The sequence below is a fragment of the Armigeres subalbatus genome, unplaced genomic scaffold, assembly GCF_024139115.2.
Source record: "Armigeres subalbatus isolate Guangzhou_Male unplaced genomic scaffold, GZ_Asu_2 Contig207, whole genome shotgun sequence".
NCBI lineage: Eukaryota > Metazoa > Arthropoda > Insecta > Diptera > Culicidae > Armigeres > Armigeres subalbatus.
In genome coordinates this window covers 837448-854990 of record NW_026942913.1, presented here as the reverse complement: position 1 = coordinate 854990, position 17543 = coordinate 837448, and the positions used below count along the sequence as shown (strand labels likewise).

General features: G+C 39.8%; 1 protein-coding gene across 1 annotated transcript; it reads left to right on the top strand.

Moving 5' to 3' along the window:
• The first annotated feature begins 8645 nt into the window (after positions 1-8645).
• On the top strand, positions 8646-14658 carry LOC134203721 (glycerophosphodiester phosphodiesterase 1-like). Its single transcript, XM_062678582.1, has 5 exons — positions 8646-9040; positions 9115-9287; positions 9531-9729; positions 13955-14139; positions 14207-14658. Exons 1-5 carry the CDS (start codon positions 8717-8719, stop codon positions 14367-14369), a joined length of 1044 nt encoding a protein of 347 aa, XP_062534566.1. The 5' UTR covers positions 8646-8716; the 3' UTR covers positions 14370-14658.
• The last annotated feature ends 2885 nt before the right edge of the window (positions 14659-17543 follow it).

The window sequence follows — 17543 nt, the reverse complement described above, 5'->3', positions numbered from 1 at the left end:
CAGAACACCAATCCGGTAGGTTTTCCAAGAAGTCAAAACCATTACTTGAATCAGTTCAATCAAAGTTAATTGCCTATTTCCGGGGATTAAACCACCCGACTTGGACGTTAATTTACAATGTTATGGAAACTCATATGTGAATATGTACGTTATGTGGAAGATATTGATTTGAAAAATGTATTGGAGGTAACCACTTTCCCTTCGATGGGACTCGAACCCATGACCCTACAGTACGCTAGACTGGTGCTTTAACCAACTAAGCTACGAAGGACCTCCGTCGGCCTTCGCAACCTAGCGGCTACTGAACGAGCTCGAGATTCCCAAATTGGACGCATAGTCAAATCACTCGCAATCCATTTCTCAAGCCAATACTTCCACATGTGTATTGTACACGTCCACATTAAAGGAGCGTGAGTATTTAGAATGTCTGGCGGCTATACACATTCTTCATCAGCAACGGTACTGATCAAGTGAGGTTGTGTAAGCTATTTGCCAGTCGGTCGTCAAACTCAGACCCGACCGCATTGCGTAGGCAAGAGCACGCAACTCAGGTTCAGTTCAATCAAAGTTAATTGCCTATTATCGGGGATTAAACCACCCGACTTGGACGTTAATTTACAATGTTATGGAAACTCATATGTGAATATGTACGTTATGTGGAAGATATTGATTTGAAAAATGTATTGGAGGTAACCACTTTCCCTTCGATGGGACTCGAACCCATGACCCTACAGTACGCTAGACTGGTGCTTTAACCAACTAAGCTACGAAGGACCTCCGTCGGCCTTCGCAACCTGGCAACTACTGAACGAGCTCGAGATTCCCAAATTGGACGCATAGTCAAATCACTCGCAATCCATTTCTCAAGCCAATACTTCCACATGTGTATTGTACACGTCCACATTAGAGGAGCGTGAGTATTTAGAATGTCTGGCGGCTATACACATTCTTCATCAGCAACGGTACTGATCAAGTGAGGTTGTGTAAGCATTTGCCAGTCGGTCGTCAAGCTCAGACCCGACCGCATTGCGTGGGCAAGAGCACGCAACTCAGGTTCAGTTCAATCAAAGTTAATTGCCTATTTCCGGGGATTAAACCACCCGACTTGGACGTTAATTTACAATGTTATGGAAACTCATATGTGAATATGTACGTTATGTGGAAGATATTGATTTGAAAAATGTGTTGGAGGTAACCACTTTTCCCTTCGATGGGACTCGAACCCATGACCCTACAGTACGCTAGACTGGTGCTTTAACCAACTAAGCTACGAAGGACCTCCGTCGGCCTTCGCAACCTAGCGGCTACTGAACGAGCTCGAGATTCCCAAATTGGACGCATAGTCAAATCACTCGCAATCCATTTATCAAGCCAATACTTCCACATGTGTATTGTACGTCCACATTAGAGGAGCGTGAGTATTTAGAATGTCTGGCGGCTATACACATTCTTCATCAGCAACAGTACTGATCAAGTGAGGTTGTGTAAGCATTTGCCAGTCGGTCGTCAAGCTCAGACCCGACCGCATTGCGTAGAACAGAGCACGCAACTCTGGTTCAGTTCAATCAAAGTTAATTGCCTATTTCAGGGGATTAAACCACCCGACTTGGACGTTAATTTACAATGTTATGGAAACTCATATGTGAATATGTACGTTATGTGGAAGATATTGATTTGAAAAATGTATTGGAGGTAACCACTTTCCCTTCGATGGGACTCGAACCCATGACCCTACAGTACGCTAGACGGGTGCTTTAACCAACGGAGCTACGAAGGACCTCCGTCGGCCTTCGCAACCCTGGCAGCTACTGAACGAGCTCGAGATTCCCCAAATTGGACGCATAGTCAAATCACTCGCAATCCATTTCTCAAGCCAATACTTTCACATTAGAGGAGCGTGAGTATTTAGAATGTCTGGCGGCTATACACATTCTTCATCAGCAGCAGTACTGATCAAGTGAGGTTGTGTAAGCATTTTGCCAGTCGGTCGTCAAGCTCAGACCCGACCGCATTGCGTAGGCAGAGCACGCAACTCAGGTTCAGTTCAATCAAAGTTAAATAGGCAGTGCTTTGATTGAACTGAACCTGATTGTTCGACTACCGACTTGAAACATGCAACAGTTGTTCAGACTTCAGTGTGTGAACCTGATTGCGTCCATGAGAACATTGCAGTGTAACGTGAAGTGGAACGTCCCAGATGCTGGATTGCGTGCTCTTGCCTACGCAATGCGGTCAGGTCTGAGCTTGACGACCGACTGGCAAATGCTTACACAACCTCACTTGATCAGTACCGTTGCTGATGAAGAATGTGTATAGCCGCCAGACATTCTAAATACTCACGCTCCTCTAATGTGGACGTGTACAATACACATGTGGAAGTATTGGCTTGAGAAATGGATTGCGAGTGATTTGACTATGCGTCCAATTTGGGAATCTCGAGCTCGTTCAGTAGCCGCTAGGTTGCGAAGGCCGACGGAGGTCCTTCGTAGCTTAGTTGGTTAAAGCACCAGTCTAGCGTACTGTAGGGTCATGGGTTCGAGTCCCATCGAAGGGAAAGTGGTTACCTCCAATACATTTTTCAAATCAATATCTTCCACATAACGTACATATTCACATATGAGTTTCCATAACATTACTTGAATAATTTTTTAGACTGTGGGGTAAAAGTACGCAGGAACCGGTGGGGCAAGAGTACGCATATGAATTTTCAAGTTATGATGTCAAACCCGTATCTCCGGCCGAAATAAGACTTCTTCCAAAGCGTAAAGATCCACAACTAAGAAAAAAAGGGACAGAATTCGAAATTATCACAAGTTTTTAGGATAAGTTGAAGTAATTCGGTGTTAGAAAGGACTTAGCGAACAAATCACTGAAGCGAAATAATGAAATTGCATTAGTAGAGTAGAGTGGGGCAAGAGTACGCACTTAGTTTTCAATCGATCATGTGGCCCGTATGAAGCAAGCTTCTGCATATCAAATCAGTGTCGATGATTCATATACTCTTCCTTTATGTTACCCAGTGGAAAAAATATTGAAATTATTGAGATTCGTTTTAGTAGAACCCTTATTGCAAGACAAGTGAAAAACGCACTCTTACCCCACCGGTGGGGTAAAAGTGCGCATCAGGTGTAGAGGTAAGAGTACGCATTTATCCAATCATGTGCTTTAAGTATGAATTAACCCAAATAAGGGTTGTTAACATTTAATTGATGTTTAATGAGCATATATTAAGGAATGTTTAAAGATTACGTAACTCTTAAAGGGGGAGGGGGTCCTAAAAATGTGCACTTTCATACGAAAAACCATTGTTTTTTACATATACAAAAAACTACAGAGGTAAAAATATATATCAGGTTTCGCGTGGCGTATACAAAGGCATTTTCCTTAAAGAAAGTCCACCAATCACGTAACGTAAAATTTGACTATTTCATCACCCCTCCCCCCCTACTTGTTGTACACCTAAACATAGTACGAAACACAATATCATCTAAATGATAATTTCATTTCATCAAAAGAAACATTCATAAATTACGCAACGATTAGCTGGGAGGGGTTGCGAGATGTGTGACGATCCATATAATGTTTAGAGGATTCATACAAATAGTTTAAGATAGGGGGAGGGGTGCTGAAATAGCCAAATTTTACGTTACGTGATTGTTGGACTTTCTTTAAGGGGCAAGCCAGAGTGAACGCGACGAGCGATGCGATGCGACGCGACTCACGTAAAAGAATAACAATCATTATCAACAGGCTGTCAAATTGCACTGTCGCGTCGCGTCGCATCGCACGTCGCGTTTACTCTGGCTTGCCCCTAAGGAAAATGCCTTTGTATACGCCACGCGAAACCTGATATATATTTTTACCTCTGTAGGTTTTTGTATACAATAAAAAACAATGGTTTTTCGTATGAAAGTGCACATTTTTAGGACCCCCTCCCCCTAGAAGAGTTACGCAATCTTTAAACATTCCCTAATATATGCTCATTGAACATCAATTAAATGTTATTAACTGTTATTTGTGTTAATATATACTTAAAGCACATGATTGGATAAATGCGTACTCTTACCCCACCCGATACGCACTTTTACCCCACCGGTGGGGTAAGAGGTGCGTTTTCACTTGTCTTGCAATAAGAGTTCTACTAAAACGAATCTCAATAATTTCAATATTTTTTCCACTGGGTAACATAAAGGAAGAGTATATGAATCATCGACACTGATTTGATATGCAGAAGCTTGCTTCATACGGGCCACATGATCGATTGAAAACTAAGTGCGTACTCTTGCCCCACTCTACTCTATGTACCACACATGTTTCGGACAGTAGAACAAAGAGAACCGTAGCGACAATCTTTATCTAGTAACTAAAATATCTTTTGTCAAACAAGACTGAAAATGTCGATGAAGCATTTTTCACCTATTTTTAAATTTCAAATTGGGTCCTAAAATGAAGAACCGATATTCGATTTTATTTCAGGGAACGATGAAGTTAATCATCCTGAATGCGTCAGTTTTTCTTTTGACCCAAAATTGAAAGGAACATTGTTTAATTTGAAATTTGAAAATAGATGAAAAATGCTTCCTCGACATTTTCGGTCTTGTTTGACGTAAGGATTCAAACGCACTAGTAGAACACCGCAGGGCACTTGACTCAACCTTTGACAGTTAATCACGCTTACTTCAGTTCACCCAAATATGGGTGAAGAGTACCTAAAATCACCAAAAAGTGCACATACCTAGATATGGGTGAATCACCATTTACCCATATTTGGGTGTTTCGTTAGGAACAGTGAATATTACCCAAATCTAGGTACTTTCTTGAGCTTTTACCTGGGGATCGTTTTTGTTAGGGACTCAAAATTGCATTTTGTATGTTTCGATTTCTTTTTAATTGCAAAAAAAGTTTATACAATTATACGTGATAAAAATCATTTTTATTTGTGTTATGTTTAAGATACATTTCAATACAATAATAAACTGATTAAAAGGGTTAATAATACGTGTGGGAGATGTTTTATGTTGTAATTTTCTTGGCTTCTTCCTATGTAGAACAATCTAAAAAGGCCGTTACGGATTTAATTTCCAGAATCAGTAGTGGTGCTCGTGCTGGCGACTTATTGCTAAGGGTCTGTCTCAATTGGATAATTAAACTGAAATTAAACTCAAAAGTGACATTTCAATAATTATCAAATAACCCTGCTCGCAGAGCAAGATTACTTTTGACAGATATCGAATCATTTTCCATCGATGTCCTATTGGAATTGCTGGGTAGCACCAACCATTCTTATGACTGGGTTATTTGCTAATTTTCCAACTGTCACTTTTAAGTTTAATTCTCCAAATGAGACAGAGCCTAACATAGCTGATGTTGTGCCTTATTGTGTCCAGTTTTGTGCTGCTGATGTTTCCGCGGCCGGCATCGTCGGCCCCGATGATTGTTGACCACGATAGCTCAAATACGCAGATATTCGGCACACCATACAGTGTAATGATTTGTCATTAGAATAATATCTGTCGCTTAATTGTGGCCGTCGATAAATATAAATCCACATGTTCGTTTCCACTGCTGCGCGGCGGTCAATGCTCGGGCGGAAACAGAATCTGAAATTCAAAAAGAAAATGTTCATGAAAGGTAAAAGTAATGTGCCTCCGCCATATAGACAATTATTAAATACTTAGTTAAATACTCACCAGCCAATAAAACACATATTTAGATGCAATTATGCCAAATAAAGAGGAATCGAATAATTCAAATTAATCACACCGAGGTTCACACTGGTCCATGATGATCTCGACTGAAAGAAAATGTTATTTTTTTCATCCAAATATGGGTAAGTTCATTTACACATATATACACTGAGATAAATTTTGTAGTAATTTCAACTATGGAACTATTGTTAAAATAACTATTTCGAAATGTGTTTATATTAAATAGAAATGCAATTAAATTGACTGCATGTTTGTTAAAAATACCATGCTGTTGACAGTCCATGGTATTATTAACAAAAATTCATGGTACTGCGGTCGCCTGGAAAAAAGTGCAGAAGACGCCATATTATTTACATTATTAGGAGCTCTGCAGAAAAACCATTTTAAAATTGCTCAAATTGGGAAAAATAAATAAATTATTCATGGCGAATTGAAAACTATACCACATCAAGGTACGTATGGATATTTTAAGCCTAGGATTTCGGCATTTCGCACTTTTGTTAGGGCTGAAAAAAAATCATTTACAGGTTACATGCTTAAAATAGGAGAAATGCTACCGCTGAATAGGTTCTAAAAATATGATTGGTAAGTTATAATTATGACAGTGAATGTATAATTTCTGTTGTTATTAACTATTAGTAACATATTTGCGTTCGGATTTCCAGAATCACAAATCTTGCAAAGGATTCAGGAGGATAATCTTTAGAATGTTCCCCTCGGAGAATCTATGCGCTGATGAGAAACAATCATGAGAAACATGATGACGTCGAAATACGAACTTACAACTCAGCATTTAGTAATTTATGGAAAAATAACTAATAAACAACCCGAAAACATATGATATTACGCATTTTTACAAATCCATGTGATTTTGATTGAATTTTCTTGTCTACTTTGTTTATTTATTTTGGTTCTCAATCGACTACACATCCATCGTCAATTTCAAAGCAGAGTAATAGTCAATTTCATTGTATTTCATTGTTATTTTAACCATGGACATGGTATTTTCGCTGTCAACCCGCTTTGCACATCCATAGTAAATTTAACAATTTCTTCCGTTTGAAATGACTGAAGAATGTAGTCTGCACAAATCAAGTGGTGTTGTGCATTTAATTTAAACCATCAAAATGGTAATTTTAACCGCATCGCTGTTTTCAGTGTAGGTAAATGCTGCTTCACCAACATTATAAGTGAATTTTACTGACTTTATTGGTATATTTTATCCATAACTATGATGTACCTAAATATGGGTGAATCAAGTACCCATAAATAGGTAAAGTGAACTAAGCGTGTAATGGGCCTGACGTTTTGGGCTGATGGTTGATTCGTTCTGAAATGGTGCACAGGCCAATATTTGCCTCAAAATGTATTAAACATAAAAAATATTATTTTCACTGATTTAGACTTTTACCAGATTTTTTATAACATCGGTTCAAGTATTCTTGGCCGTTGCACGATCGTTTGCAACTATAAACGAGGTAAGGCTTTAGGACCCAATTAAACAATGTTCCTTTCGATGTTTGTGTCAAAGGAAAAACTGACGCGTTTAGGATGATTAACTTCGTCGTTCCCTGAAAGAAAATCGAATATCGATTCTTCATTTTAAGACCCGATTCCATTGTAAACTCAGGATTTGTTAGAAAATCTACGGTAACCTAAGAAATATATGCCATTTGAAATCAAAACAACTTGACCAAAATTTCACGTTTTCTCTATATTTGAATTTTTTTTGTTCAATCAAAGTCTTAGAAATTTCAAAATCTTGAAAATATTTTCCCAAACAATGCCCGAAGTTCAAAAACTTGATCGAATAGATTCAAATTGCTGTAGTGTTTCGAAGGGAGGGATAATGAATACAATTCATTTTCTACATTTACTGCATTTACTTATGCAAAGTAACAAATTTTCTAGGGGGGGCTAGCAAGATCCTAGGTGGGGCTGAAGCCACCCCTAGCCCCCTTGTAGTTACGCCAATGCTGGGCGCGAGTATTAGCCGTTTGGCAGCGCAGTATCATTACTTGACACTTTATTTATTGCTTTTTACATTGAAACTTTTCGTTTCGACACTGAAACCATTGACATTTGTCTTCAGCGACTGCTTCCGCGATAGAGCATTTGCACATTTTATTCACTTATACATCTATATTTCTGTCAAAACGCGCATTTGACAACTAAATTTTCAGCTAAAAGCTCTATTTTTTGACACCGGGGCACTCACACAACCAATCGACATCAGTTGTCAAAAAATCAGGAGTACCAACTTGACCACTATCTCCTTGTCGCCGAGTCTGGCGCTGAGTGCTCGGCGCGGAAACCCAAAGGTGGAAATAAAATTTTGGGGCTTATGCGCAATACCTGTCGCTACTAAACGCGCTGCTATAACAGTAGCGCGACTGACAGGTGACCAAATTTGGTAGCGCGGTAAGAGCGCTGCTATTATTTGATAAACTGTCAATTGTCAAACGTGACTGCTACGGAATACAGCAACCAAATTGAGAGCCGAAAATATTGACCGATACGGGAACGAGTGACGAAACTAAGATGACCGCGCTGCGCGGGTAATTAAAATGCTTGCGATCGATAATGATGCTTTTTACCTTCTAGCGAGTTAAAAAAGTGAACTTCGTACTCAAAGATGAGTTTTTTAAAACTTTTTTTGGTACTTTATTTTTTTCTGTGTAGCTTTGCAAAAAGAGCACACACATACAAAGTGAGCACTAGCAAGTTTTGTTTGCTTGACAAACATGCGCAGTGATTATATAGCTTCGTTTCATTTCAACGTGATTAGAAAGATACTGCAAAAATGTAGTCCATCTCATTTTATTCAATACTTCTTGACAGAAGCTAAATAACTTTTAGCATAGATCATTAACGGGAAATAGTGTTCAATTACTTCTCGCACAGAAAAGCAAAAAATTCGCATAGGAAAATAAAATGTGGTGTTCTTGAATTGAAACCAGCTTCACTGTTTAATACAATCGTATTGCACCGAGCGAAATCTCGTCTGCATGTATTTCTCGACAATCTTGAAAGCTTTGAAGATGATTTACCAGCTATTTTGGTTCTTAACAACATGCCTCACATTTCTGTTCAACGCACTGTGGCTTTGCTGCAATTTTGCCTCGATTGGAATCCCGTGGCTTATGCTGCTCTTTTTCTTAGTTTGCATAGCTTCCAAATTTGTTAAGCTGAAATGTCCGGCTAGTGAAATTGTGCAGTCGTTGTTGCACCGAAGTGAAAAACTCGTCGGATCTGAGGTGCTGTACTGGCCGATAGTCAGCAGAGGTGGGGCTTTCGATGCTCCTGAGAACTCTCTCGCAGCCATAAATCACGTATGAGTCATTTCCATAGTTAGCACAATGTGACTTTCAATCGGTTAGGATTAAATTAATTTGTGTATTTCCAGTGCTTGTCACAGAAGTGCTACAATATACTTCTTGATCTCAACATCACAAGCGATGGACATCTGATAGTGCTGAGCCGAACGACTTTGGAGAAAGCTAATATAAATGAACCCATTCATAAGTTGAAGTTGAGTGCTCTGGAAAACTTCAATATTTCAGAACATCATCCTTTAGGGTAAGCAGTTTATATCGTGTTACAGATAGAAGAATGAGTATAGATCAGTAATTGAGCAATGCGAAAATATACGGTAAAACAAGTCATCGATCTATGTGAATGTGATCGAAAAGATTAGCATGGTTAAATAACAATCTTTGACCCTTGGATGCAAACATTAATTATCCTTGCTTCAAAGTATATGTTTGCTGTACTATACCAAACAATTTTTCGTGTATTGAAATGATTTTTTATTAATTTCAGGCAACATTTTCAATCAGAGAAGATACTTACGTTTGAGAGGTTGCTTAAACTGTTGGAGACTAATGAGTTGACCGTGTTTCTGCTAGCATCACATACCAATGCTAAACTGATAGAGCTTGTTCGAGAGGCCATTGGAAACAATTCACTTCTAACGAAACGTATTGTGTTCTGCTGTTCATCACCGATTGCTATTTATCAGGTAGGTTGATTAATCATGTCGCTTGAACTGCCCTCTCAGCAAAACACTCCTCTTGGCGGAAACTCTTTCGGAAAAGAGCGTACGTATCACGAAATTTCAGCATGATGAAGTATTGGGAATGAGTGTGCTAATGGATCTCAGTTAGGATAAGTTGATAAGTGACTACTCATTTTTAAGCTATATTTCATTATGTCTACATTACGGTCGTTCAGAGAGCTGCTCGAGTATTTAACAAAATGCTTTTGCTGCACTCGACAAACTACTAACTGAAGGCAACATCTTGGCAATTTATTTTTATAGTGAAGCTGTAAACTAATACTTCGCTGGTACTAAAAGCTGGAAGAAATGCTGCACCATAATGTAACCATTATGAGTCGTGCAGACTGTGCGCCTGTAACATGTTACGCCTGTAACGTGTTACGTATTTTTGTTCTGGGACACAACAAGACTTTGTTGTAATGAAGCAAGTTCGACAAAACTACACGAAAGTTCTCACACTCTCGAACACAGAAAAGAATGACTTCCATAGAAATATCCAGAACGGGCCCTCAGAAAATCATACGTTTTCAGCTGGTTTGTAAGTCGGACGTGGTGTGTGATGTGTCGAAATCCAACAAAGCATGGAACAAAGTGAACTGATCCACCCGTTATATTATCAGGTAATTAAATACCTTACATGCAGTCCACCGAACGAATCACATGGCGTGGAAAGCGACTGGGACGTTTTCCTGCACATTCACTTATTCATTACTCGCAGTACAAGGCAGATAATCGACACCAGAACCTGACCATCGTGAGGAAGGGCAGTATAATAGCCGCATCGAAGATGCACGAGCCCATGACACGACGATCAACGTGAGTGATCTAACCAGCAAGCAAAGGGACTCGGGAGCAATCCATATGGAGCATACAGTGCAAGAAACGTCAGGCGGCAGAAATGTAGTATGAATGTTCGTGTAACAACGCATATCTACAGCTCGGAGAAATAAGCGCTCGAATAAGGCGCGTTCTGAATGCAGTAAAGAAAAAGAAAGATATCGTCTCACCAATGGTCCCGGCATTCGGACCGACAGCACCTGCTACGTGTCAGCAAACAGTTAGGTGCAATGGGGATGGGATATTAATTGTTGTTTGTGTGGTAGAGCAGCAGTGGATAAAATCTGGATGAATAGATTGTTAAGATGTTTAACATGTTTCTCCTGGCAAAAAGCTAGCAAAAAGAGTTTGTTGCACGATATCCAGAATCGGCTTGAAGTAGCTCGAAGTTTCTTTCGTCCTGCTCGTTCTTTTTTGTCAACAAATAAACATAAGCGGGATGGGAATAACTCCGAGTTACTTCAAGCTGCTCATTGGACAGCATTAATCATGGGGATGCATTCTTACCAGATTACTCGCACCCTATATTTGTCAGTAAAAGATGTTCCACAAAGAAGAAGAACAAGATTGGAGCAGTACGATAGATAGCCGCTACAATCGACGGCGTACCAAGAGCCAGCGGTCCCAAATCCACTGAAAATGTTTCTCAAAAACGATCTGACCGACACAAGAATGCTAGGTGTGCACTGAGCAAGGAGGATAGATCGGAGACTGCGGGGCTTGGTTCACCGAGCTCGACCGAGTATTTAAGTGAAAGTGTAAAAACTATTCCGAGTGTATTGCCCATTGCATCAATTTTTAGACTCTGGCGCAACTTCGTTTTGCTTTTAATTTTCAGCGTGCACACCAATACATTCAAGCTATCTTTGTAATTGTTTTGTTTGTGGTTGTTATTCATCGGACACGTGTTTTTGTTTACTAAAACAAACAGCAAACAATGTTAATTCATTTGTGTGTCTGACACGGGGAAAATATTCACGCAAATAATTTTCGCGCAGGAGTCTAATAAGGCGGAATCTGCGCAATATCGTGTAGAAATACATTTTCACTTTGTATGAAAGAGCGTGCGTAATACCCACTTTCATCACACAAACCCACAAGTGTAAAGAGTACAGGAAAATGATAATATGCTGCTTACCAAAATGCATACATTTAGGCTTCCATGCAAATAAGTTGTTGTGAGTGCCCAAATATAGACTTTTTCTACATACAACAGTAAAACACACGCGACCGAAAATCACTCTTTAGACGATCCCCACCAGTGCGTAAATAAAGCCAAAATAGCAACCTCTATCATGACGCGAACTTGCACCGGTCGTTGGTAAACGGGTTTGGGAAATGTAAACGCAACCTTCGGTGAATAGCGAGTTGGCAAATTTGGCGACCCGCTCCAACCGTTGCCAAACCATCACACGGAAATATAGAGTAACGCATAAATAAAAAATGTGCCGTCTTTTGAAAAATTGTTCGGTTATTCATCATCAAAACCATTGTGATGGAGGTCAGGTTAGTTTGGATTTCAACTGATTGGCGGCGCTAGTGCATATGAAATAACCTGATAGGTTTGATATCTCGAAATCTGGAACTTTTAGAATATTGGCGTCTTCTACAAAGTTGTTCGGGTAGTCAAAACCATCATGACGAAAGCAAGTTTAGTTAATAATACAACCGCTTGGCGGCGCTAGTGCATATGAAATAACCTGATAGGTTTGATATCTCGAAATCTGGAATTTTTAGAATATTGCCGCCTTCTACAAAGTTGTTCGGGTGGTCAAAACCATTATGACCAACGCAGGTTTAGATTAAGATATAACCGCTTGGTGGCGCTAGTGTATAAGAAATAACCTACTAGGTTAGATATTTCGAAAACTGAAATTTTTAGAATATTGCCGTATTCCACAAAGTTGTTCGGGTGGTGAAAACCGTCATGATGCGAGCAAGTTTAGTTTTAAACACAATCGCTTAGCGACGCTAGTGTATAAGAAATAAACTGATAGGTTAAATATCTCAAAATCTGGAATTTTCAGAATATTGCCGTATTCTACAAAGCTACTTGCCATAAGACGAGTTCGTACAATTCCATTTAATTCCACCACTTGGTTGTACCTTTGAGAGATACTTATTTCGACTTCTACAGTAAGGCCATCTTCAGTGTCTCGTACTTGACTGGATTCGACTCAACTCGATCGCCAGCGAGTATTGCGGTTTCAAACTAAACTTCTGGTTTGGACTACCCTTTTAAATCTTACATAATAACCAACCTAACAGATAATTCGGATAACTTTGTAGAAGATGGTCACATTCTAACTCTAACGGATTTAGAAATATTTAACCTCACAGGTTATTTCTCATACACTAGCGCCGCTATGCGTATGAATTCCAAACTAAACTAGTCTCCATCATAAATGTTATGGCTACCCGAACAACTTTGTAGAAGACAAAATCTTTCTAAGTCTTATAAATCTCGAGATATCCACCTCACTAAATTATTGCATATAAGCTAGTGCCACCTATCAGATGTGTGTCTAGCTAATCTAATAATCACAAAATGCATTACGCACATATTTATATTACAAAAGTTGGAGCGCGTTCTGAAAGATTTGAAAATAAATAATAACTTTTTCCTGATTTTATTTATTTCCGTGTTTGCCTCAATAGCAACCGGATATTCACCACCGGTGCGAAGCATGATTGCACTTCAACAACCTTGATATAAACAACCGGTGCGAGAACAAGTGCATAAATAAAATATGAACGCATTTCGTTCCTATACTAGACACTCATTTGGATACACATCGGTGGGGATCGTCTTATCGATGTTTCTTCTGGCTTTAACCACACGCACGTGTAAACGCTCTCGAGTGTGAATTAATACACTTCTCTTTACTTGTAAAATCTTTACACATTTCAAGTCGAAGCGTGATGTGCAGCTATGGACCGAGTTGAATGGAGGAGACTTTTATTTACTGCTCAGGCCACTCTGGTCTTAATCTGAGAAATAATAATAATAATAATGAGTACTAAAAACTTGTTTGAATTGTGTGTGTGTGCACACTTAACTCATTTCACCGTTTTCGGTAAAATTTTACCGAAATCTCAACACCAGAACTGTTCGGTAATTCATTTTACTGATTTTTTGTAATTTTTTCCATTGCTCAACTGTCAAAATCACCGAAAATCAGTTCAATTATTTACCGAACAGTTCTGCTGTTGAGATTTCGGTAAAATTTTACCGAATTCGGCGATTTATTTTAAGTGTGTGTGTGTGTGTTTGTAGGGTTACAAAATTGAAATTTGCATAGCTTCCTATTTTAAAAGGCCAATAATTACCACATTCATTGTATTTTAGTTGCGACAGCACTGCCCTGATCTCGTTTGTGGACTATGGATGGAAAAGTCGTCACTTTCGACAACCCAGCAATACCTCAATGCTTCCACTATTCTGATGTCGGTCTATGGGGCAATCTTTCGTAACATAATATCTCCAGTTATCGGAATCAGCTTGGTGTTCATTCACAAAGACGAATTCAATGCGTAAGCGAGTTTTTTTTGTTTGTTACTGGAAATTCCATTTGAAGAAAACACCTTTTACCCGTTCTAGGCAAATATCGACATTATGGCACAACGTGGGCGTCCGGCCCATAGTTTACACGATCAACTCACCGAACGAGAAGCGATATTTCCAGCAAGTAACGAAAACTCAATATCTGACCGATTCACTACGCTCAGAACCTCAGGTGATTTTTCGAGGGAAGCGCAAGTAATTGAAGGTTCAGCTACTGCCTAAGTAGGTTTACATAGTGGTAAAGCATCGTCGAGTCAAAATAGTGTGTGAAAAAAAAAAACACGAGTGCAGCGTGTGAGACGTAGTGTGTATCATCCATTCTAGAGGCCATCTCGATAAGCATTTCTTGGAAGCTTTATGTAAAGTTTTGTGTTCCTTTTTAAGCAGCTGATTTTTTTTTAATAGTATATTTATGTTTAATTGTAAGACCATTTTACTATTTATCGATGAGAGTCTCGCTGAAGAGATATTCATGTGGATTAGTTAAGGCCACAGAGAAACAGACGTCTCACTCAACACAGGTTCCTTCGTTCACCTTTTAAACGGTGGATTCAAATTTTTGTAGGTGGTCAATCGGCCACCGATGGCGCTTCCATCGGATTTGCTTGTGTTTGACGTTTGCACACTACCGCCATCTGGTTGCCGTTTGACCACACACACTGCATTTAGCACTGGGCGATAATGCTTCCGTGACGATGATTTTGATTGCATTTTGTTCTAAGTGAGACGTCTGTTTCTCTGTGTTAAGGCTATACACCTGTGTGATTGAAAATAAGATATTGTCATCACCTCTCTTTTTTCTTTTACCTAACTAGACCGTACTATACTCATACGAATTACGATTTCGAATAAATTTACGAAAAAATACAGTTTAGGTTTTATAAATTTGTTCAGTTTCAGGGAGTTGAAATCATGAAATATTCGTCTACCCAACAATGATCCGATGATTTTGTTTTCAATTTACTTCAATTTTTAATCACAAATCATCGGAGGGTTCGATAGATTTTGTTGGACATAAAATTGCTATGTAAAATGAAAAAGGCTTGAAAACCCGTTAGCCAATATTAGCAAGTATTCATCAGTAAATGTTTAATGCTACATTTTGACTGGGCGAGTGAATTCAACTGATTTGCTAATTGACGAAGTTTGAATGAAGCAACGTAGCATAACTATCCGTACTAAATAAAAAGCTGAAGTAGGGTACACCAGCCAGAGAGTGGATACCAAAATCAGAAGTACCAAAACGATGAGAAGAAGACTGCCAACGTACGGCGTTCGGCACACATGTCATCTCCCTCTTTAATTTACAGTGCAGAAAATATATTGAAAATAGTATTCTTTTTCAAGCTGACGTTTACACATTTGTTTTGTATCAAAATATATGAAAAAATAAAGCTGTAAATATGTGTTTTAATGTTTTAAAAGATGACAGTAGTTGGATTATTGAAGGACACAATTAATTGTATGAAACACATTCTAACATCCTTTCGTAACGCTTTTGGATTGATAATATATTTGCACAAATGAAGATAGTATCCCTCGATTAGATCAAGCTGTTATTATATGCTTAGAACTAGTTGAAAAACTACCAGGAAAGCTGTTTAAACACGGTGGAGAGGGCACTTGCTAGAGCGCTGCACTGGGTAATTACCAAGGTTTGGGAGGATGAAGTTCTGCCGCAGGAGTGGATGGAAGGTGTCGTGTGTCCCATCTACAAAAAGGGCGATAAGCTGGATTGTAGCAACCACCGTGTAATCACATTGCTGAACGCCGCCTACAAGGTACTCTCCCAAATTTAATGGCGCCGACTAACACCAATTGCAAGAGAGTTCGTGGGGCAGTACCAGGCGGGATTTATTGGTGAACGCTCTACCACAGATCAGGTGTTCGCCGTACGTCAGGTATTGCAGAAATGCCGCGAATACAACGTGTCCACACATCATCTATTTATCGACTTCAAAGCCGCATATGATATACAATCGATCGGGACCAGCTATGGCAGCTAATGCACGAAAACGGATTTCCGGATAAACTGATACGGTTGATCAAGGCGACGATGGATCGGGTGATGTGCGTAGTTCGAGTTTCAGGGGCATTCTCGAGTCCCTTCGAAACGTGCAGAGGGTTACGGCAAGGTGATGGTCTTTCGTGTCTGCTATTCAAAATCGCTTTGGAAGGGGTACAGTAGCCGTTTGATAACTGCAACGCATTCTGGACGTCAAACGGTTATCAATCGACGTCATATGCATTAAAAGTGCATCTGAATGTGCAGCGCGATGCAGCTGTCATTGAGTTTGACATCAGTTTGAAGTTTAGGGGTCCGATAACTGCAAAACTGTTGCAACTATCGAATTGCAGTTAAAAAGCATTGCAGTTAAATGACTTGCAGTTATCGAACGTCTACTGTAATACGAAGGGCAGGGATCAACATGAGCGGTACTATTTTCAATAAGTCCGTCCAGTTATTTGTTTTCGCCGACGACATTGATATTATGGCACGTAACTTTGAGAGGATAAAGGAAGCCTACATCAGACTGAAAAGCGAAGCTGAACGGATTGGACTAGTCATCAAGACGTCGAAGACGAAGTACATGATAGTAAGAGGCTCAAGAGAGGACAACGTAAGCCACCCGCCACGAGTTTGTATTGGTGGTAACGAAATCGAGGTGGTTGGAGAACTCGTGTACTTGGGCTCACTGGTGACCTCCGATAACGATACCAGCAGAGAAATTCGGAGACGCATCATGGCAGGAAATCGTACGTACTTTGGACACCGCAAAACGCTCCGATCGAATAGAGTACCAAACCGATTATCTACAAAACCCTTATTGGACCGGTAGTCCTTTACGGATACGAGACCTGGACGATGCTCGTAGAGGACCAACGCGCACTGGGAGATTTTAAAAGGATAGTGCTGCGTACCATCTATGGTGGGGTGCAGATGGCGGACGGTACATTGAGGAGGCGAATGAACCACGAGTTGCATCAGCTGTTGGGAGAACCATCCATCGTTCACACCGCGAAAATCGGAAGACTGCGGTGGGCCGAACACGTAGCCAGAATGTCGGACAGTGATCCGGTGAAAATGGTTCTCGACAACAATCCGACGGGAACAAGAAGGCGAGGTGCACAGCGAGCAAGGTGGCCATGGACCGAGCTGAATGGAGAAGACTTCTATGTATTGCACAGACCACTCCGGCCTTAGTCTGGTAATAAGTAAATAAATCTGCTTAGGAACCTTACAGGTAAAAACCGAAATATTATAGGATACGGTGCTACAGACAAAATAAATTCGCTTGCGATAAGACGAGAGCTGGTACTATATCTTAATTCTTATTTCTTTATTACACGCAATGTATAACTTATATTCTAT

Coding starts and splice junctions, on each gene's coding strand:
- LOC134203721 (XM_062678582.1), top strand. CDS start 8,717: ATGTATTTCTCGACAATCTTGAAAGCTTTGAAGATGATTTACCAGCTA. Junction 9,288..9,530: donor TCAGAACATCATCCTTTAGG/GTAAGCAGTTTA, acceptor TATTAATTTCAG/GCAACATTTTCAATCAGAGA. Junction 9,730..13,954: donor CACCGATTGCTATTTATCAG/GTAGGTTGATTA, acceptor ATTGTATTTTAG/TTGCGACAGCACTGCCCTGA.